A 23,553-nucleotide genomic window follows, 5' to 3' on the forward strand; every position below is an offset into this window, starting at 1 on the left:
CCCATGGAGCAGGAACACCCAGATGAGGTTACACAGGAAGGTGTCCAGGCGGGTTGGAATGTCTGCAGAGAGGAGACTCCACAAGCCCCCTGGGCAGCCTGGGCCAGGCTCTGCACCCTCACTGAGAAGCTTCTTCTCAAATTTAAATGGAACCTCTTGTGTTCCAGTTTGAATTCATTACCTCTTGTCCTACCGTTGGTTGTCACTGAGCCTGGCTCCATCCTCATGACACTCTTTAGGTCCCCTAAACCAAACTGTGCTCCATCAGAGGAGGGCGCCTGCACCTTTCAGTCGGTGCTTAAATAGACTTCCACGTTTCATTTACCCAATTCACGCTATTTGTGACCATCCTTGCTCTGAACGTAACTTGCAAGGGAAAGAGCTGAAGTTTCAGTGAGCTGTTCTGGGTTTCTGGATGAGAGTTTTCTGTCAGGCTGTTGTGTGGCCAAAGATTGTGTTCCTCATACAACATAATCCGCTTCCCAGTAACACGTGAGAGCAGCTTCGCTCCCGAGGCCTCAGGAACCAGCAAGTGACGCTGCACAAGCTGCAGCCTGAAATATCCAAAGAGATGGAGCTCGAGTTGGGTTAACGGGAACGTGCAGCTTGTTCTTTAGCAACTTGAAGCCAACCGTCAAAACTTGCATCTCGCAAACAAACACCGTCACCTCAGCAACTGCAGAACAGCGCGAAACCATCCGGGAGACACGAACAAACGCCCTCCCCGAGGGAGGGGATTATTCGCTGTCTAGACAAACAGCTCTGGCAAAGCCCGAGTTGTACTTGTTGTTACCCTCTGTCTGGTAAAATGCTTAAAGCTCAGTTCTGCATCTAATTTATTTGAAATCCAACAGCAGCCACGCTTTTCTCCAACTCCCACAGTGCGTGTTAATCATAGATTCACTTTGGTTGGAAGAGACTCGCAGGATCGGGGGGTCCATCGCCAACCCAACACCATCACCAACCCAACACCATCACCAACCCAACACCATCACCAACCCAACACCATCACCAACCCAACACCATCACCAACCCACGTCCCTGAGAACCCCACCTACCAGACTTTCAGAGCCCTGCAGGGATGGTGACGGCACCGCCGCCCTGTTCCAACGCCAAGTACAACTCCATTAGGGGAAATATCTTCCCCAAGCTCCCAGTTCCAAGTTCCCAGCTGGAAAAAGAACCACCCGGCCTTCCCAAGCACACCAATGGCTCCAACGGCACGTTTTACTTTCTCCTCTGATGAACAAATTAAGAACAAAACCACAGCCGCTTCAGTCACTCTTCAGTGCCGGCTGGAAAAGTTGAAGTTTGATAAAACTGCGTCTCAAAGTGACCTGATGGGAACCAGCCCTGCAGGACAGACTCTCAAAGGTACAGACAGAGCCAAATTCATACTTTAAATACCCGAAAATCCATGTATGAAATAAAAAAATAAATGAATTAGTGCTATCAGTAAAAATGTTCCCACACAAGCACCCACCTGAACAGGCTGTTTCTGCTTATTTGCTGTGAATTTTACAGCTGGAGGTAAGACCCTTTTTATTGGGAAGCGACAAAACCATTTGTCTTCTCTGCATGATGAAAAGGGGCCACTGAAACTGTATTTCTGGAATTAAGTGTTTATTTAAATACGTGGATGACTTTTCCTTTCATTGTTACAAGGTCAATATTCGCTTTCAAATGGAAGCACTTTATTTGGTTGAATTCTGTCTCCAGAAATGAACGGGGAACACCAGAACCATTTACATTGGCAATGAAATCACAACACTGAGATGCCACCAAAACTCCAGAGATCAGTGCTCAAACACACATACACACACATATACAAATAAAAAAGTGCTCGACATCGTCATGTTAAAATAGAATTTGGCTTCTTTTAGGTCTTTCGACTCTTCAGGCAGGAAACCAAAAACCAAAGAACAATATGCATCAAACTAAATGAGCTTCTGAAAAATACTCAGCATTAAACACAACTTTCGGTATCAGTAAATATGTTTCTTCTCTATTTACAGGTGTTAAGAAAGGGCATTAGAGACTTTTGCTGGGGATAGTGAGGTTTGTAGGATGTACAGTCCACACTTCTGGGCGAGATTAGTAAATCCGAGCAGAGTTTTTATAAACCAGTCACATATTTAGTCCTTCAGATTTTGCAAAAGGTAAATGCTACAAAAATTACTCATTCGTTACCCTGAATAGAGGCAGCGGAACAAAGATGCGGAGGCTACAATACACGACTGTCGCGGTTTTTCTCTTGCAGTAAGTTTTAAGAGCCGAGATTTTTGGGAACTAGTTGCCAAGTTTATAAAAACTCCTCATCTTTTGATAAAACTTTTGAAGAAAACTCAGTCAGCTAAAGCTAATGCTCCTTCTAAAGCGCTAGTTAGCAACACAGACATTGCAACCGTTCCAATGTTTCACAGAGGCTGACAATAATATACTGTCCACCTAGATTAAATATATAAAAGCAAACTTTTAATCTAATTTTTTACATAGATGGCACAACAAGAGGTGAAAATGAATCCTCCTAGCTGCTGATTCAACAGTGCATTGGACACGAGAAGGAAAATACTGCAGCCAAAAATATTTCCAAGGTATTGTTGCACACCCGTTAACTGCTCAACCGCTTTGATCCCCTGGCAGAGGGACGTTGGCCAAGGTACGAAGCCCCAAGTGCCACCGTGGGGATCACATTCTGCTATGGGAGGCTCATGGATCTCAACAGTTAAGTGACACCAGTAGCAGCAATGATAAGGACGGTGATTTAATTGATTACGACCCTTTGGACGCCGCTAACGCTGCGGCTGAGCAGCCCCAGCGCCGGTATCGCCTGCGGCTCGTCCTGAGCTACGAGATTAAAAACCGCAGCCTCTGCTGGTCAGTGCTCGCAGGTATTAATTAAGCACCATAATACAAGAGCTACAGTACAAACTGTAGGACTGAGGGACCACACTGTGAAAAATAAAAGTTGGTGTCTTGAATGGAGAGAAAAGGACAGAGTTATGAACACAAGGTGTAAGCCAACTCAAAAATTACTTTATCCAGAATGGGGACAAGCGAGGAAAACCCCAACCATGGGGAGAACTGGGTTCCTGGACACGTTTCCATGTGCTGCCCCTGCATAGAACACCGCAGGCAGCAAAACCAGACACACAGAGGCTTCATTTCAGGGTCACTGCCTGTACTGGTGTCCATGGAAATGTTCTCAAATTCTGGGCATTTTTACAAAAGATGCTGAAGTTCCCTACAAGAAGTAGATTTGCCCAAATGTGGTGATCTATGAGTAAATTAGGCCCTCAAGAGCTATTCAGTAGCAACCGACTTATGGGGCTCAAACGTGGACAAGATGACTGTGAAATCCCAGCAATGGTAAAGATTCAGGGGAAGCCAAGAGTCAGAATTTAGAAGTTTCGAAAGCAATTGAGCTTTTCCTAGGCAGCTGAGGTCCAGATCATGAGATATTTGGAGATATAAGGTGCGGCATCACTTATCGTGCTACTTCTGCTTCAAATAAAACCATGTGAGAACAGGATGGCTGAGGAATAAGTCACAATTCCTGTCTGGCTTCTGGGTTGAGGTCCAGTCCACGACAAGATGGGAGAACGACATGGAGTGCAGTTTCTTTTTTTTTTTCTCTTTTATTTTTCTAAAAAACTCCTGTTATTCAAACATGGACTGATGAGAACGCACAGAGGTCATGCAAAAGGAGAAGGCAGGTCTGAAATGCTGAAAACAAAACCAAAAACCAAACCAACAAAAGAGAACTCCAAAGAGATTAACAACCGCGAGCCACAGGATAAGGTGGCCCGGGGAAGGTGGGCACAGGCAAGGCAGCAGGGCGAGCATGCAGACTGAAACCAGAGCAAATCGGAGACCGTGGCGACCAGCAAAATGGGGCTTCAAACCGAAATGCCAGTGTCTGTGTTTGTGTGTGTCTGTGTGTGCGTGAGGAAGAGGAGGGAGAGAGGAATGGGGGATAAAGGGGAGGGGACAGACAGAACAAGGAGGAAAACAAGCGTACATACGTGAGCTTGAAGGCTTTCAGGAAACAGCAAGGTCAGAGGGGTTTAATACTTGGCATGAGCATCAGCCTAGATTTAAAAACAAAAATAAAGGCTGACAAGTATTAGTGACCTTTTGGGGAAAGCAGGATATCGAATAATGGATCAAATTGAGTATCTGCAAATTCAGAGCCCAGTCCAGCTGCTGTGACGCTGCTCCCAGGAGCAGCTCCCACAGCAACCGGCTCCCTCCCTCTTGGGGGAGACGACCCGCAGGATCCGCGCTAAAGGCACCGTGTGACATGCTGAGGGACCAGGGCACACATTCGGATGGACTGAGGGACAAGGGGGGACAGCAGACAGACCAGGACATGCGTGAGACTCTCTGGTTACCCTTTGCAAAGGGCAGCCAGCAGTTCTTTGACTGGCGTTGGGAGGAATTGGGTGGGGGAAAAGTGTTGGTTATGTTTTCCAGAGGGGCTTTGCCAAGGTGGTGAAGGGTGGGAGAGGCCGATAAGTTAATCTGAGCCACAAGTAGCATGCCATGGAACAGAGCAAGCGTCTGAACGGGACGGGGATGGAATTTAGGCCTGAATTTTTCAAGTGGGAACTCCAGACACGACTGGGAGTCTGGCTTTCCGTGGGCGTGTGTTAACTGCCTGCAGGGTAAACAGACCATTTTGTTTCTCCTTCTGTGACAAGCTCGCCCCGAGGTTCTTGCACCAGCACAAACACCTTTAGGAATCTAAAACATAAGAAAGACAAAAAAAGAAAGAGACTGGGTTAGAAAGAGGCTGGGGAACGCGGGATCCCTTCAGAGCGGCACTGCCTGACGAAGGTTAAAGGAATCGCGGCGCCCAAGCGCCTGCCAGGTCAGGAGGGGACACTCAGTGTCACCATTGCCCCTCGGCCCTGCCAGCAATGAGCATCACTGGGATCAGCATGTCAAGGTCTACAGCAAGGCGACAAACATCACCGGGACATCAGGTCCAGGAGCGTGGCCCCGCCAGCCCTGCTGAGTCCACAACAGAGAAAGCAAACAGCTTTTCAATGGTCAGTCTGCAAAGAACTGTATCTGCTCAAGTGACAGCTCCAGAGACCATTAACAACACCAAAGAACAACAACAGGAAGCTAAAACACCAAGAATGTTGCAGACAAGCCCTGACTAGCTGTGCCTCACACACCAGGCTGCAAAGACACCTCGTTCTTAAGGGAAGTCGAGGAATAAGCAGGTGAGTGGACGCAGTCTCAGCCCCTAAGCCCAGCCTGGGACGGCCATGGGCCCCCTGGCCGAGGGTGAGTTTTCTCCGTGGCCAAGCGAAGCTGCAATCCAGAAGTGTGGTTTGGCCAAAGACACCATGTCCAGGGAATACAGGAGGAGTCCAAACTTCCCTTGCGTTCGAGAGGGCAGGGGAAGAACCTTCTGACCTCCCTTGCACCCACTTCCACGAAAAATAGCAAAGAGTTTTCATAGAGACACAACAAAATATAACTGCAGTTATAACTCAGTGTGGGAAGCAAGTGAAAACCAGCTCTGGGCCACTGGCTTTCTGTTAGTAAAGTGAAACTTAAATAAAATGCCATTAAAAAAAACTCAGAGGAATGAGAAAATATAATGTTTATTAGAAGAAGACACCATGGTACATCAAGCTATAGCGAGATTCCTGACAGATGATGATTGTATAAAAAAATAAGAACAGAAACAGAACAACCACACTGGCCAGAAATTAACAAACCTTAACACAAAACAGAAGTCCAACCAGATACAGGCAGCTGAGTAACCAAAACCACTTATCAACATAAGGGGGACTGAAGAGCCACCAAAACACCAGCTAGGTTAAGGAGAACAGCCTATAAACCCATTTATACTTACACATATATAAAAGGATAAAAACAATTCAAATTCAAGTAACTTTAGTTTTTAAGTTATGTTATATACAATTTCTTTTTTATACTGGGACAACTACGGGCAACTATTTAACAAAGGATCTTAAAAAAGCCACAGTCCAGTTTATAATTACTGTTCCCTAAATAATTTGGCAAGCATTAAATAATCAGATATATCCTAGATAAAAAGTGCATCAGCATGGTTAACTTTTGCCTATTTATTTATATAAGTCAAAGCTCTGCATAACGGTTACAGCAAACGAACAGCAGAGCTGCGAGGCTGAAATCAGAGCTGTCTATAGGGATTTACGTATATAATCAGAGTGAGGAGGAACAGGCCCACGGCGGCAGAGGAGCCGAAATGCTAATCAGCCCATGGCTCCAAAATTGTTTTTCAGGAAGTTTAACTTCACAAAACAGCCTCTATTCCTCGCATGCACCCAAACAGCCCATCTGTCTGGGGGACTTTTTGTTGGGTGCAATGGAGAATTCCCATAAAACTGGTTCTTTCACGCAAGTTCTTTTGTGTATCGCGCTATTTCACAACATCCCTCAGTGAGACACTGTTTTCTTGCCAAGAAGATGATGAGGTACCAATTCAATAACACAGAACGGTCAGTCTGGAACAAAATGACCCAACTAGTTCTCGTATTGGACAGTTGTCAGCACCAGGTATTATGGGTGCAGAACAGCCCAGTAAGAAGCTGCACCTCCATGTGCATAGAGTTTTTTCCTCATCCCTAAAAATCAGAGGTTGGTGTAAGCCCCAAAACATCAGTTTACATCCAACAGATCCAATTCTTAGTCTGCCTGTTTTTAAGTATTTATAATTGCAAAGAGAACAAACTGTGTTGGCTCTCATTTATGAAGGATGATAACGCTGTTTACAACTAAATTCAAACTGTGTTGGCTCTCATTTATATTAGGAAGGACAATAACACTGTTTATAACTAAATTCGTACAGTCGGGCCAGTACTTTCATGGGTAGCGATGCACATTTAAATTTCAAGGTGAACTTACACAGCAGCTGAGCACACGGTACCTAACCCATGTCATTGCTGGAGAAACGACACATGCGTTCATCTCTTCTAAAGAAAACCTTCTGAAATAGAGCTCTTAAAACAACCGTAGCAGCAAATCAGTAGAATAAAAGATGAACAGGCCTATGCAAACCTACTCAGAGATTTTCTGAAGTGATTTGTACATATCTGGAAAAAAAAAAAAAGGGCAAAACAAGATAGATGTTACTGTTCTTTTTTGTGCTAGGGTTTGCTAACAGGCTCTGCGGGGAGAGACTGCTGGAAAGCTCACCAGCAGCCCTTGCGCAGGGCGTGCAGGCCTGGCTGGCCACAGCACACGACTTACCTGTCCTGCTCGCCTCGGGTTCGACAGCAAAGCCCTGACTGGAAAAGCTCAGCAGCGGCTTTTTGCAAAGTGTTTCCTAGCCGCTTTCTGCAGGCAGAGCCGCCTCCGGCTCCCGGCACAGACACAACCTACATCTGCGCCAGAATGGGTTCCGCAGGCTCCAAGAGCCGCGAATGCACTTGGAGCTGGTGCGAATCCTCCCGCCCATCACGCAAAACGAACCTTGAGATGCTCGAGCTGCTTTCCAAAACCAGGAAAAAGCTACCAAAGTTTGTAAATGCTTTAGCACTCAGTGTCATTTTCAGGATAGTCATCATTTCCATTTTAGTTACTCAAGGAGTTAAAGTCACTTCTACTAATATATTAAAAATTAAATGAGATATTTGCCGCTTGGAACAAGGTTTGTCTTTTCAACACAGCAGCACTTCCCCCAGATCTTTATACTGCTGCTGGGACAGTTTATGGAAAGTTCTCTTTTAGATTTTCTTTTTAACTAGAGAATTGACAAATAATATAGGTGAATATTATGGTTCCTTTAGATTAGATATTCACAGATACATTTGATTTTGCTGCAGCTGTACCAGCCTTCACTCCCAGCTCAGACTGCATCTTCACCATCACTGAGCATCATCCTACAACTAACATAATACCATTAACACACTAATACGACTTTCTGGCTGGTTATTGCAATACACCTGCAACATTCTCTCCAGAGGGGTAAATTAAAGGCAAACTTTGGTGAGTTCAGTTAGCAGGACCATCGGGGTTTCTCACCCCATCCAGAGACGTGTTTTGCTTCATTTCCCACCCAACCTGCTGCTTTGCTCGTAAATACGCGATTTGCCATAACACCCCATGGATGTGAACCCCGCTGCGTATCCAGGGCAGCAGAGCCCGTGCCTACTGCTTAAGACAGATTTAGATGCCAGACTATCTTGGCCGTTTCAAGCAGCCTACACCACTGAACACCACATTTTCCAACTTTTTCCACACTGCTTTCAACTATTGCCACACGCTAAGCAAGTCGATCTCCACAGGAGAGAACTCGGGGATAAGACAGGATCTCCCATCCTGGGCTTTCTGCCGTGTTCTGAACACAAAGTGAGGAGAACGTACAAGGCAAATTCCTCTTTCAGTGGTGAATAAGCAGCTGACAGAGGCGCTGGGGTTTTCGCACTCCTGCATTTTAACTGACTCTGTGTTTGCCAACACAAACACAACTGCCCTATTATGGCAAAATGAAACAAGATCCTGGACTTTCATGTGGAGCAGACAAGGCACAGTGCTGTGTGATGCTGAATCTGAGACTGATCAAGTTGTAGTGTTTGTTTATGGACAGTCCTTCCTCTCCTCCGACTGTCCCTAAATCCCAATGAGAGGAGTTCAGTTTTCTTTTAAATTGGACGAGGCAACTTGTTTCACACCAAGAACTCCAAAGTCTAGGAAACACAACAATAATCTGAAGGATTAAGTGACTGAAAAAAACCCACGCCAATTATTTAACAATGGACTTCAAAAACATCCTGATTTGAAACAGGACTAAAATCTTTCAGTTTCTGGGTTATTACATTAGCAGGTGTTCAGAGAGCTGTAAGAGCAGATATTCTATCCAGGATTCCCCTGTTTACACAACACACCTGTTGGTGAGGAGTTAAAAGCAACACCAGAAGACTGCAGAGCCTGAGCTCTGAATGTCTCCCTTGATCTCATGTGACCAAAGATTAAACCATTAGTTACGGTCACCTGCAACAGCAAATAACATCTGAAATGTATCAAGGTGGGAAAGAATAGAGGATCTATCTTAATGTTTTACTGATTTATCAAGGACCACAGAGTTCTGCGTAGACAGGTTTTGTCAAGATCTCTCCTCCTCCTTCCAAACACACGAACTAAATGACAACCAAGTTTCAAGCGAAAAGCTCCACAGAACACATTAGGCTCTGAAAAACCATCAAACAGAGACACAAAAATCACAGTCTAAGTGTTTCCTACATAACATTCCACTGGGACAAACAGCTGACCTGCGAATGTGTCTGAGATGCCACCTGGACGTCTGAGAGCCCACGTTATTCCAAATGGGTTTGTGTTTCCTGCACTGAGCTGGGTGTGCAATGGCAGCGACACTTGGACAAGCACTGTCTAGGGAAGGCTGCGTTCCCCCTCCAGGTTTACAGTCTATCACACTACCCTTCTCTGATCAACAAGAACAAGCACATTTTGCAGTACAGCAAGCCATATTAGTCCATGTACAAAATAATGCACCTTGTGGCATTGTACAGACTTTAAAAGGCTTTATCTGCAACACAGAGCAGTTTCAGGGTTGAATATCTCTGTGAAAGCAAATAATAATAATAATAGTATTAAATATAAGTCATAGCACCTTTGGCATTTTTGTCCAAATAGACTTCAACATATGACGTAGGGACATAGCCCTCCTCATCTTCGTTCCTTCGGATTCGCGTCCACCCATCGCCTTTGTCTTCTTCTATTACATACAGCATTTCTCCTTCTGCTACAGAAATTGTTCCTTCATTCTGACCTGAAAGACACAGTAACACGGGGTTTAGGCTGTCCTGCAGAATGGGAAGCACAGATGCAGGGGAGGGTGCACTGGGCACGGTTGGACAACATGCTGACACAACCTTCATTGCATCACTATGAGCAAGAACATGAGCAGGTGATTCTGCAGATAGTTTGTACACAAAGAACCAGCTGAATGTGATCCTGACATCAGAGTTTTGGTTCTTTTTCTTGCAGAGTCCCAGCATAATGGGAGACAAATCACTGTCTTAGTGTCTCTCCACAACACAATCACACCAGAGCCTCACTTGCTCTCTTTTTGTCTATTTAAGCTCTGCAGGGGTTAAATGAAGGTTTACCACTTGTCCTGTGAATTAAACAAAACGGTAAGAAAAATGAGAGTAAAAGGCTGAGTGATACCTTCAAATGTATAGAGCGCTTTACATGTTCCTATGGTGGGTAGTGGTTCTTCATCGTCGAATTCATCGTCAAAATCCGTGGCAGGTACTTTCATCTCAGTCTCCTGACTCTGCTCTTCTGTGTAACTGCCATCTGGGCTGCTCAAGAGAGGAAAATACACAGCAACTATAGCAACCAGCCTCAGGAGCCAAGAGAACGACTCGCTTACCAGACATTAAGGCAAGGTGAGCAACCGTAGCTGCCGCAGCTCAGCAATCCCAGTGTGCTCAGCACTGGCTGTTACCACTGGCAGCCATCACAAAACGATGGGTGAGACCAGTCATTTTCCCTATCAAAAATCCACCTACCTCACTCACCTTCCCAGTGGTGAGTGTAGTGACTACTAAACATTTCATCATAGAATCATTTCAGTTTGGAAGATTCCAACCATAACCTAACCAAACTCCAGCACTAAATCATGTCCCTAAGAACCTCGTCTTTTAACCTTATAAACCCCTCCAGGGATGGTGACTCCATCACTGCCCTGGGCAGCCTGTTCCAGTGCCCGACAGCCCTTTACATGAAGAAATTGTTCACAATATCCAGTCTGAATGTCCCCTGGTGCAACTTAAGGCTGTTTCCTCTCGCCCCATCACTTGTTCCTGGGGAGCAGAACCCGATTCCCCTGGCTCCAAGCTCCTTTAGGCAGTTCAGAGATCAGAAGGTCTCCCCTCAGCTCCTGTTCTCCAGCTGAACCCCCCAGGTCCCTCAGCCGCTCCATCACACTTGTGCTCCAGCCCCTCACCAGCTCCACTGCCCTCCTCATATTCAGAAAAGTGGCTCAAAGTTGGGATATTCTACACGCTAAAACCAGGCGCTCCACAGAGTGCCTGCGTTTGGTTAAAGAACAAGTTTCTGAATGCTGCACAGCTCCAGTTTTCCCGGTGAACGAGCTGAGGAAAGCCTGTACAGATACTGTACCTCTCCCGGTCCTGTGCGCAGCTGTTGACAGCCGAGGTGTTCTGCGCCTCGTACAGCCCGCTCTGCCGCCGCGCCTGCTCGTTCCGCGAGGGCAGCCGGCCCTCCACCTCTGCCAGCCAGCCCTGCAAGGGAACGCAGCGTCACACCGCCCTCCCGCCCGGCTTACGAGGGGATAAAAGCTGCTTTTACTCTGCTGTGTCATATTTGACATTCAGACTAGGGAAATAAAACCAGTGTGTAAGCATTTTTAAATTTTCCTTTGGGTTGCAGTTGTTAGACAGAATAGATTGTGTGTTTTAGGTGTATTTTAAGTCTATCGCTCTTGCCAAAAAGCAAACACTGAAATTTGATTCTTTTTTGATACTGGGTGCTGAAAACATGGAGAGAAAACATGGGAGATGCTGCGACAGTCACAATACATGAAAAGATGTGTGGCAGCTTGTAGTAATCTCAATAACACCAGAAACACAGCAACCTCAGTGACTGCTGAATGCCAGAGGACTAAAGCCAGGGAGAAAAAAAGAGCCAGTGATTTCCAAATGGATAAATAATGGATAATAAAGCAAACAACTGCAAGAAACAGCTCAAATTAACAGGCTGTATCTATTTATGTACACAGCGTAATTTAGAGAGTGAAGTCTTTCCTCAGCCCTACACTCCTTCTGGTGTAATTATACTGGCTTCATATATTTGAAGCACTCCTTATGCTCTTGAGATTTTCTATCTCTAAGAAGCTTCCCGTTAATGGCAGACTATTCCTCAGAACATATTTCATCTGATGGCTTCGGTCTCGCTGTTAGGCTATACAGGATGCTTTGCATTTATGTTCCTTTGATTTTCCACAGACATCTGTAACATGATGCTGCAAATTATTTAATTAATACAATAAGCAGCGGAACCCTCCGGGCAGTCCAGAGAGCACTGCATTTTCTCTCACAATTTGTTTTCCGTGGCAACTTAAACAGCAGGATTGTTGCCTGACAGTCACAAGAGATGGTGAATACTTCTGGTACACAAATAGGCTCAAAGATCTCAATTAATGCAAATGCTTAAGTACCCATACTTACTAATTGTAAGAAAATGCTTCAATGCATCTGAAAAAGCAGTGAAGCATCTGCTGAGAACTGAGCATACGCTGAGATACTTTTTAGTGAAATGTCTCTTCCCATACCTCAAACTTCTGAACTTCTAATCGTAACTTTTCAATGTTCTGTCCAAGTTCAGCTAATCTGTGGTCCACACTCGCTGCATCTCCCATCTGTGGGTTCTTGATATAAACATCTTTCATCTTCGTTAAGGCATCTCTGGGAGATAGAAGCAAAATAAAAGGTGGAAGTGTTAGTGTGGCTTGGGAGAAATGCCCTTCTCTAAATGATGGCAAATGAAAGGATAATAATTTGCCTCTTCTTTACTCTGTGGTTCAAGCCCTATCAGTTAAAAAGGTAACAGAACAGTCAGACAGGGTTTTTTGCCCTCTACAGAACCAGCCACTAAGAAAATAACGGTAAAATCACTTGCCAGAAGAGAATTTACTCTGCAAACAACCACAATGAACAACAGCTTCAACTTTCTAGATGAGTATCACCACAGTTTTTGGGGCGCAGACAAACAGTTGCATCATAATTCTCCATCATGGGCTGAAATCCACTTGAGAAACTGGGACAAAGAGCTGGACATATAAATAATAAAAATGAAGCACTGACCAGAAATTCTCACCCTGCCTGTTGCAGTTTGTCTTTTGCAACCCAAATAATTTGTAAGATATTTATTTCACACTGTTTGAAACGAAGCTAAATCCAGATGGTTTGCATTTGTCCCAGCACAGCAACAGATGGACCTGAGGCCAAATAACGTGACCTTCCATCCTGTTAAGCTATCCAGGATTTTCACTAGACTCTTTCTGGGGGCTGTGTTTTGTATCAACCCAGATGCCAAACACCCAGGGTTTCAGAATTGTTAATTTTAAGGCCCGCTATGATAAATGCGGTGCTGTAAGGCCAAGATAAATGGAATACATGCCTTCCTGAGCTCCCCTGGGAAAGCCTGCGGAGCTCTCACTGACAGCAACGTGCTGCCTTTGATCTGAGGCAAGATGAGGCTGAACTTACAGAAAAATATTATCTGCATGACGATGAACATTTCAGAGCTTAAAGAGGGTGGATTTAAGAGCTGATTTCCTGTATTACTGGCACAGCTATTCAGCTTTTCTCCAGGCATTATTTGGGAGAAAAAGGTTAATGCGAGTCCCACGACTCAAGTTAACACTCTTTATATTTTAGAGTTTCCCACCAAACTCTTGACAATTGCAATGCTGTGCCTGCCTCTGCCTTGTGTGTCTACAAAATGGGAGAAAGTGTGGGTGGCAAGGAAGTGGGACTGCTCTGTGGTTCAAGCCCTAAAGGACAATATTGAAAACATATGAGTCATGATTAACGCTATTTTTTTAACTCTTATTTAACCACTGGTGCTACTTCCTCAACCATATCCTACCTTTATTTAAAATACCTTCATTCTGCTCCAATTTCACATCTGATTTTAACACTGAGTTACCTTGGGATCTTCTATATGCGACTACCTGTTTCATTTTTCACTGGAGGTTAACGTACCTTTGATCCATCTCCTTCTGAATGTCTTTGTTCAGTTCATCCACCTTTTGCTGAAGTTTCTTTCTCCGTTGCTCAGGTGGCAGGTTGCTGAAGTCTTCTGGCCCTGCTCCCTGCACAGAGAGGGAGGGAAGAAAAAGAGATGAAAACTCAGAGCCTGAAGGATCCTTCAGGACTGCGCTTTGAGAATACCGCAAAAAACTGTGCAGGGTCACAGTGGTCTGAAGCATTGCTCTCATTCGTACTGAGAGTTAACTGTCAGCAATCTGGATGCCCTAGAAATAATCCCAGGACCACGTCCTGCTTCCATACCGAAGAGCTAATGGGAGATGAGCTAAAGAATGCCAGAATTCAATGGCAAAGTCAAGAATCTATTTTTATCCATAGTTATAATTGGATTTGATTTAACAGTGTTCTTTCTTATGCTGATCTTTCTTGCCTTGCCTACTCTGCTCCAGACAGCATCCCCATTAAAGTTGCGTTTAATCCTGTGTCATACGCTAATTCCTGGCTTGGTCTGTATAGTCTGAGTTGGTCTCATACAGGTAATTTATGTCAGGGCTCTCCTGAACACACTAAGGCAACAGAAGCACTTCCTCGGGGGTTCTGCAATTTAAAATCGTGCTGTGTACTTTCTGGGATCCACATTCCATCTCAAAGTCTCTCAGTTCTTCCTCTCTCACATTTACTAACATAAAACCCAGGAGTTATATCCAAGTCATAGAATCAATTTGAACCACAGTGGTTACCTTTGTGTGACTCTGCTTGCAAAGCCCTTTTCTGCCTTCAAACTGCTATCCCTGTTCTTGATTGCCTCAACTTAATATAGCAGATAGATGACACATAAAATACATCCATATTGTTTTCTTTAAAGTACAACCTATTTTTGTCTTGCAAGAAGGCAAGGGGGACAGTTTGGGTGGGTTATAGTGCACAAACATAAACACTAATTAGTTGCACCATAAAGGAATGAGGTTCTTGTACATGATCTTGAATTCGCATAAGCTTTTCTTGTTTTGGTCTCTGCTTATTCCACATCTCATTCCTAAGGGGGAATAATACCAAGCAAACCTAATTAAGCCGCTGCCATACTGATTTTCAGTAAAAGACAGCATATGTGTCCAGTTAAGCCTTGATCATCTGTGTAATAATACACTAACGTTCCATTTCATGAGACAATGAGAAAGCAAATTTAAGACAAATGAAGGAAACAACTAAGTCACACTCATTTTCAAACTTAAAGCCCATGAAGTCCTAGCAGTGCTTACATTAGTTGTTGTGCATGGTATGGAAGAGATCTATTTTAATGCGTTCTTTAATGATAATAGTATTTAGCTTGATAGTAACTCCCGCATCACATTAGATGTGAGAATGATTCAATATCTTGTATGGATGATCTACACACTAAAGCTATACATATCTTTTTAAGGCAAAGCATCTGGATGTAGCTTTGTAAATAAACCAGCAGTTACAAGAAAAGCTATTTTAACATATTCTTAACTCAAAGCAGAAGAGATGGAGATGCTTGAAAACATCCCCAAGTTGTACATTGGGAGAATGAGATAAATGTAGTCAAATGAATTTGGAAAAGCTTTTTCTTCTGGATTCTTCACCATAGCTCTATGCAAAAGCTCTAGGCTGGGCTACATTCAGTATTTCTGTTCACAATGCTTCAGACCAAAGCATCAGCGTTGCATAGAAAAGCGTGCCCAAGAGGAGGAGGTGATCTCACTCAGACGTCATTCCATGCTCAATCGCTTCCCATCCTAACAGACACTACAGTTGCTCCTCCAAAAGGAAGAATCCAGGAGCAGTTTTTGCACATGCTGGTCATATCGCATGCTCTCAAGCAAAAAAACACACCTGGGCTCTCTCACAAGTAGTGAATATTGCCTACATTTTCCAAAAATGCTCCAACAGTGAGGTGGGGGGGGGGGAAATCTGTGCTATCTTTGATGTGCTATCTAGCACATCACTGGCCAGCAGAGCCAGTGCTCAGTAGAGTTCCTCGCACAAAGATACTGGGATTCAGGATGCAAATTGTGAACTGTTGTCTCAAAATGAAGGGCTATGAACAAAAGAGGCTGTGTTAGGACCAGTTTCTGGGCTGAAGCTACAAATGGGGAGAACACGAGGTTGATCAGCCCCAGTTTTGGCTCTTGCACAGGGAGGAAAGGGACCAGGAAAACAGCAAATGGAACTCCCTGGTATAAATACTTTGGACTACCAGCCCAAAGAAGGTTTGCACGCAAGGTAGAGATCCCCATCATTCCTCAGGCCCACTGCAGGTCTCTGGTGAGCAGCAATATTGCTGATGGAGCCCAAGCAAGTCACTTCATTGGCAGAGCCACATCAGGTGGCTTTGGTGGCACACACATTTCTCTAATAAGTTGCTATGAACAGAGCAGATACACAATGTACCCAAGGGGGGACAGAGCACTTAAAGGCACTGATTGGTGAGGAACAAGAAAAGCTTTCAAGCTAATGTGGTTAAGACACTGCTGCAGATCCTCTGAAGCTCTCGGAACAGCAATTAATCATTTGTGCTGCTGGGACGAAGTGGGTCAGCACACCACTCGAATTCTCCTTGTGATGGGCTCACAAAGGGCAAAGGAACACAGACGAGCTGTCAGGAACACATCAAGGTGTGGAGTATCTCAGCCAATACGGTACCACGTGTGTGAAGTTCAGCACATCATTTGCTTTCCCCAATCTGTTCACCCCTTCCCATTCCAACTCAGTAACATTTATCTTACCGTAGTTCAAGAAACCTTCCCAGCTGCATCCAAGAGAGAATTTAGGATTCCTATGTATCTCTCCATTTGCAAATTCAAATCAGACTGAGTTAACCTTGTTGGTTACGGTTTAAAGAACTTTAATATCATTATTAGTTATTCTGAAGGACTACATAGGGCTGTAAAATGTAGGTGATAATGATGCAGATTTCCAGTAATACCTGGACATGGAAAGCAAACTTTGCAGTGATGTTACACGAAAGACTTGCATTTCTCTCTGGTAAAGGTCCAGCAAGAAGAGACCTTGATTTCTTTTTCCTTTAGATGTTTTAATGTATATTTGTACAGTAGCAGAATTACTTGATACTGTTTTTCTACATTTTCATAGCCCTAGATTATAAAAGTGAAAACTAAACTAAATATTAGAGTTAATTTTTTAGCAGCTTATTAGAAAGACTGAATTCCGATCACCTCTATTAGACTCCAGACCTGTGTATTCAGAGTTATCTAATAAATATAAAAACAAAAAAAGCAAACACAAAGAAGAAACAAATTTAACAGTTAATTTCAGTGGCATGTCAGATGTGGCACAGTGCACATTAAAACACACAGAAAATGGTGATTAAAACACAGGACAGGCATGCTGTAAATGTGCTTACCAGCTTGAGAGAAAGCTTCATGTAAAAATTGGAGAGATATGGGGTGGGGGGGGAGAAAGAGAGAAAAAACAACAGTGCATCAGTAGAAGAGGAACTTTTTCAGGCTGATGTTACTACAACATGACATATAATCCCCTTGCTGTTGGAAGGCAAAATGGGTCACACTAACAGATCTGTGCAAAAGTTCACAAGATGGGCCAGCGTTATCCATCAGCTGCCGTCTCCTCGCCACAAACAGCAATGGAGGAGTGTTGGACCTCTGCACGTGTCATTTAGCACTGCAGGTGGAAAAATCTGCCCTGGATATCCTTATGTACAGCACCTACACCAACAGTGGTTTTTCTCATTACAGTAACATCTCTGAAGTGGAAAAAAAGCCTCAGGATTTGCAAATGTATGCAAGTCACTTTAGATCTTTGATACTTTGCGCTGAGATGCAGCCATGAGCATCAGCCCCTCTATGCGAGGGCTTAAGGGAAGGGGTAACACCAACCCCAAACTGAGCGACCAGATACAGTTAACATGGATCTCCAGTGATTGCTCAGCTCTCAGGCTTATGTCCAAAGGACAATATCCCTGAAATAACCCTGTGGATTGTGTACAGCGCTCTCTTGGCAGTCAAAGCCATTTAATGTTCTTGAACAATTCAAAAACAAATACTCTAGTCTCAAATGTACTCCAGCCATACAGTCAGACAAGGTCAGGACGAAGAAGCATAAAGAAAAAAAAAGGCTCTTTACACCAAATTGATTCTATGACAGCATGGTAAGACCTTATTCAAGCTCCTTAAAGACTATACATGATCTAATTCTTCAGAGGTTACCACATTTCCTGGTACAGAGCCAAAACAATATAGTTTAGCTACTCTGGCAAAGCAAGACTAAAAATACACGCTCAAGGAGCCTGCACAGCAGCGCGTTTGCCTCTGCCCTCCATCACCTGCACACACAGCTCCCAACAGTGTTGGAGGGTGCCAGGAACTGCCCAGGAAACACCAAAATTACCAAATTCCAGTGTCACAAAGCGTTACGACAGCTGCAGTTCAGCTTTTCCAAGCGATCAGAGACTGACCGGGCTCCAGGGCTTTGCTGCTCTGGGCCAAAGAGCACGAGTCAGCTGCTGGGCAAGATATACAGCCAGATTATTAAAGGGAGAATCAAAACTACACGCAGGCTCCTCCTGCAACCTGCCAGCAATCTGGGGACAGTTGTGAAATGCTCAAACTACGCAACAAACTTGTAAGTGCAAAATGCACATGTTCTGCTAGAGACAGCTGAAATGTGAAGGCTGGAAGTGCCTGTCGCTCCAGGCAGGGATCTGTCAGCCCTTCCGAACACCTTTCCATTCAACAGTTCGCCGTTATTTTATTATCAACACTCTCAGGTATGGTGCTCTCAAACAGATGCTCCATTTTTAGCAAAACCACAGTTCTTTAGGATTGGATTAAATTGGATGGTTTTGGACAGCATGGTTTAAGAAATATACATTTTTCAAAAACAGCAATTATAATTAGTTAGAATTTGTACGTTAACGCGTGCCAACTACCCAAGGAAAAGATATGGCCTTGAAATAAACTGTGAAATATTCCGTGTGAGCTGATGCATTCAGCAGCAACACAGCAACTTCCCTCTGAAGTTCAGTCCATTAGGAAGTCGACACGTGATAATAATCACAATGCAATGGAGAAATTCGCTCTCTCGGCTACAAGGCCGTTAAAAAAAAGGCAAACAAACCCAATCCATTTGAGGGAATAATCATACAGGAAGGAGAAAGAAAGAGCTGCTGAAGAAACTCAGCGTAGGCAGCTTTTGTTTGCATAATTGCTTTAGCAGTCCTGTGAACTTTAGCATAGACATGATCAGCACAAATTGAGATCCTTGTACATATATACAGACAAGACTCATGGTGCAGAATAAGTATTGACCTACGAAGCACTCTATAAAAGGCAGGAATGTATGCTACATGCGCTAGTTTCTAAGCGCTACTCGCTCTAGATGCACTACACTACTGCAGGGAATCATCTGCATCAAGACTATTCTTTTGCTGTAAATCCAGCAAATTTGAAAGGCATTTTAGACACTGTAGGCCAAATTCTTACGCTGTTAAGCATGACAAAAATAGAGAACTTCCATTAATAGCAATTCCAACTAGTACATCAGGGATAGTTATAATCAGTACAAATAAAGCAGATCATAGACTGGAAACAATGAAATGCTGAAATAAGTCATATTCACGGTTTGCCATTTCTGAAATGTGTTCATAGTTTTACATGACGGTGATTCAGTTTCTATAAACAAATATAAGCAGACTGGAAATAAATCTGCATTAAACACAAGTAACTACTGTTGCCCATTCTGTTGGGTTTTCACAGCTAGAAACATGCTCACAGCTGCTGGGAGAACAGGGGCATTTTTCCCTCGAATGATCAAATAAACTTCATTTCTTCAAAATGAGCAAATCAGTTTCAAGCTGTCAATTTTAACCCAGCCTAGCTTAGTCTTGCAGGGAAAATATGAGGAGCCTAAGAGCCACAGCTTCAATAACACATGAGAGAGCATGAAAGCCAGCAAGTCCATGTGTTATTGGACAGTCACGGCCACCAACCTCACTTACAGAAAACACAGTTGAAATAAATCACAATCAAGAGGTAATTTTCTTTCTTATTGGTTCTGTAACAATCTCCCCATAGTCGGCTTTATCTGGGTGTCAGATTTAGAGGTCACGTATCTTGATTCCATGAAGTGTCATTGTTACAGATAGTTCAGGAAGGTTCAGAAAGCTCTAGGGAGCTCCATGGCCAAGGCAAAACATGCCACTGCATGGCTGGAAACCAGGGGTTGGTTCACGATGCTCAAGACCGCATCCATCAAACAATTTAGAATCAACATGTGGAACCTGTTTGTAGTACTTACTCTGAATTTCACAGGTCCAGCTACTTTAGTTGTGCCAATTTCAGCATTTCCAGAACTAGCAGACAGATCTTTCCTGCACATAACGCAACTTGCCTCCCACCAAATTTTCCTTGTATGTTCTTACGAAGCGCATTTCCACGGCACACTCTACCGGCGTTGTAAGTGGGGTTAGCGACTGTGTAGCAACGGTATGGGGCTGATCACACCATACGCGTGGACTTACAACATATTCCCTAGCCTCAATGGCACACGTGGGTGTCCCTAAAGTCCTCTTCATGAGTTCTTTGTGAATATACAAAGACTGTGCCTGCTGCTGAGTCGGCAAGAGAAAACACACATCCGTTACACTGGAGACGAGCACGGCACCGCTGTGTTTACTGCTTCTACAGCAAAAGACAGCTTGGTGTTTAACTAGCCTTTAAGTGCAAGCTTCCTAGAAACTAGGCCAATGTTAGAGCGTAGCATTCTGACAAAACCCAGAATTGTTATACTTTTAAATGCTAACTTAAACACAAAAGGTCAGAAAACATCACTCTGTCCGTGCTAGAATAAATCATGGCTTTAACAACCCCACCCACCAAAAAGTCCTGGTCTTGGCACAGATTTAGACACTTACGTTACAATAATGAGTATTTCCAGGGGTAGGGAGAGAACAGGTTGGAGGGGGGTGGTTTGTTTGGTGTTTCTGCTCACAGAACAACAAACCACCGATCAACAGCGCAGGGGTGAAGGAAGAGGCCACACAGTGCGTTACAGAGGGATGCAAAGGGGAAACATTAACCGGTGCAATGTAAATCAAATCACACTGTAACGAAGTCAACAACTTCCACTAAAAAGGAAACCACAAAAGTCGCTTCGTGTGCCTTATGGAACCGTCTGGACGCTGGAACTTGGATAATAACAGTAATATCCACGTCCCGGCTCACGGATCCTCTCTGCTCGATCACAACCCAGGCGCCGAGGCAAGAGAGAAAAGGCAAATCCACATAAAGCCACACGGAGCAATTCAGAGGTGTAAGTTCTACCCCTGGATGATGTTAGTTCAGAAGTTTTGCTCTTTAAATAAAGGTGCTGATGTTACTGCTGCTATAGCAATAAAACAAAAGAAGACAAAATTAATATCAACTAGCAGAATATCGAGTTTTCTTTGTCCTCAAAATGGAATTAGAAAAAGCAGAGCAAGCATAAATGAAATTATGACTTATGTAAGTGGTTCTGCATTTCTTCGTTCACTTCTGGCTTTAACTTCCCTAAAGAGACAGAGCTGATGTCAAGTGTTATGCTACTTTTATTCTGCCTTTTTAAAGAGTTATTAGAAACAGCACTCAAACACTGTGTAAAAGAGACTTTTCTCCCCCTCCTCTTCTAGCTCTGATCTGTGGTAAGTGCTGTAACTGTTCTATGGTATTCTCCATAATGGACATTTCTGCTGTTGCAGTTAGAAGATAGAAATTTTGAGGAAAATACAAAAGTGTGATTAGAAAACCACAGACTAACAGGAGTCTGCACCCGACTTTATTTCTTTTTTAAACAGACTAGGATTTCATATTGGCAGCGATCACCGATACGGGTATTGGCACCTCTACATTAACCTTGCATCTGTTGTAAATTGTTCAGGCATCTGCTTCCTGCCATGGAAACAAGAATCATTGGATTTTTGGTTTGGATGAAGTAATAAAACCAGACTGGGCAAAGGACATATAATTACTAATTATATAATTAATTTTAACAGTCAGCAGTGATTTTTCCACTTTAGTTTCGTAATTTCTGTTTTCAAATGCAACATAAGATGCTAACCCAAAACTTCATAAGGAAATCACTAAAACGTACAGTCTATGCAGACACGTTCTGATATCAAAGATTTCATGGAGGAATTGTATGGGAATCCATCCACTCACTTGTATTCCAAGGATCAACTACAATGTGCAGTTCTGCTGTTTTTTATCCTGTTAAGCTCTTAGTATCTACCAGACTTGTTCACACTAAGTAGTTCCTTTTCATGCCCTTCTTCCTTAAGCCAATGCAAAAAAGGAGCATGATCCTGTTTCCTCTCAAATAAACAAACTGTTACCCTGGCTTTTGTAGGAGTTAACAGTTTATCAACAAAGCCAGGAAGGACCTGGCTTGACATTTGGTTGAATACTCTAAAGTAACACTCAAAATGCCCTGTGGTCACCTTCACCGCAAGGTGTCTGGCTGGAGCAGAATTTGGCCTCCATACAAAACCACTAGTGCGGAGACAATATTCAGAGCAAACGAAATTATTCAATGTCTAAAGCCAAACACCCGTTACATGGTGCTCCCTGCACCCCTTTTCAAAAGTTGCTTCACTGATGTACTTTTGTACAGAGCAGATTATAGAGGAGAGAACTCCTAAGTTCTTTGGTAAGATCCAGTTTTCACAGCATCGCTGTTCACGCTCCTGAGCGCAAATCATCACTTTGGGATTTCACAGAGGGATGGAAAAGAATTGAGAAAATAAATTATCAAATTTAATATATGGGAAAATCTTTAAAAAAAAAAAGCTTTTAAGAAACAAGTTTTCAAATGGGACAGAGCAGGCTGCCAGAGCTTCGCAGCCTCTCCGGCTCATTATTTCTAGATGAGCCAACCGGCCTGAATTTGCCCCTTGGGACAAAAAAGACGATGTGAACGCTGGTCTCTGACCTGCGGGGTGAGTCAGGCAGGAAAAGTATTTACATCCAAACATCCGGGTAGTTATAACAGGGGAAGGAAACGATATAGAAGAGAACACAGTGAAAGGTTTAAATGAAGATTTAGCAATAGACCTTCCTTGCGCGTTTTTAATGAATGTGTCAGCAGAAATTTGAGGGATCCCAGAGAAGATTATCGGAAATTGTTGTCACTGGTTCACCTTTCGCACAAAGCACTGAAAACTAATATGGTAAACAGAATTTGTAAGACTTGCCTGGACTTCTCTGTTAACACAAAACAATGGCCTTTCTTCAGGAAATATTAAAAGCGATTAGTTATAATTGCTTATACGGCCAAATCCTGCCACTGAGGCAGCCGCTGCCTGACATGTCCTCAGGTTTGCTGCTGCAGAAGCGGAATCGAAAGCCTGTTTCCCCCCCCTAAAAGCCACAGAGAAAAGATGCTCTGAGCCAAACTGCAACTGAGAAAAGGGACATTTACAGAACCTGCCTTTGGACGACTTTGAAACTTCCTGCTTCCCCAATGAAACACACCACAACTGTGATTTTTCAGGTTCTGAATGTCCCGTTAAATGGCAATTCCCTAGCAAAGAAGTGAAAATCATTCTGTATGAAACATCTATTTTTTTTTAATGTACTGTCTGCAACCAGATGAGTCAAAATCTTGTTTACAGCACTGTTCTCGGTTCTCTGCAACTAACCACTGAAGTTTCCCACTGAAATCATCTCTACTTTTCTACAACTCCAGCCCTCAGCCCTAAATGTCAGTGCAGCCCCTGGAGCAGAATTCGGGCTTTCTCAAGTAGTCACTTCCC

The 23,553-nt window shown here is 43.7% G+C and overlaps 1 protein-coding gene across 5 annotated transcripts in view; it reads right to left on the minus strand.

Annotated features, from left to right (window-relative positions):
- Positions 1-3,054: 3,054 nt before the first annotated feature.
- FNBP1 (formin binding protein 1) overlaps positions 3,055-23,553 on the minus strand; it is a gene marked incomplete at its 3' end in the record, with an annotated part of 80,573 nt that continues 60,074 nt past the window's right edge. For 3 of the 5 annotated variants that reach the window (XM_080356112.1, XM_080356113.1, XM_080356109.1), the window contains 5 exons: positions 13,761-13,870; positions 12,326-12,458; positions 11,155-11,276; positions 10,195-10,334; positions 9,615-9,793 (listed from right to left, as the gene is read on the minus strand). In XM_080356112.1, coding sequence (XP_080212238.1) covers positions 9,615-9,793; positions 10,195-10,334; positions 11,155-11,276; positions 12,326-12,458; positions 13,761-13,870 — 684 coding nt within the window. Of the gene's footprint in view, positions 4,747-9,614; positions 9,794-10,194; positions 10,335-11,154; positions 11,277-12,325; positions 12,459-13,760; positions 13,871-23,553 lie in introns of those variants that run through there. The other 2 variants (XM_080356111.1, XM_080356110.1) reach the window with 2 other exon arrangements.

This window comes from Nesoenas mayeri (genome assembly GCF_963082525.1).
Source record: "Nesoenas mayeri genome assembly, chromosome: 18".
NCBI lineage: Eukaryota > Metazoa > Chordata > Aves > Columbiformes > Columbidae > Nesoenas > Nesoenas mayeri.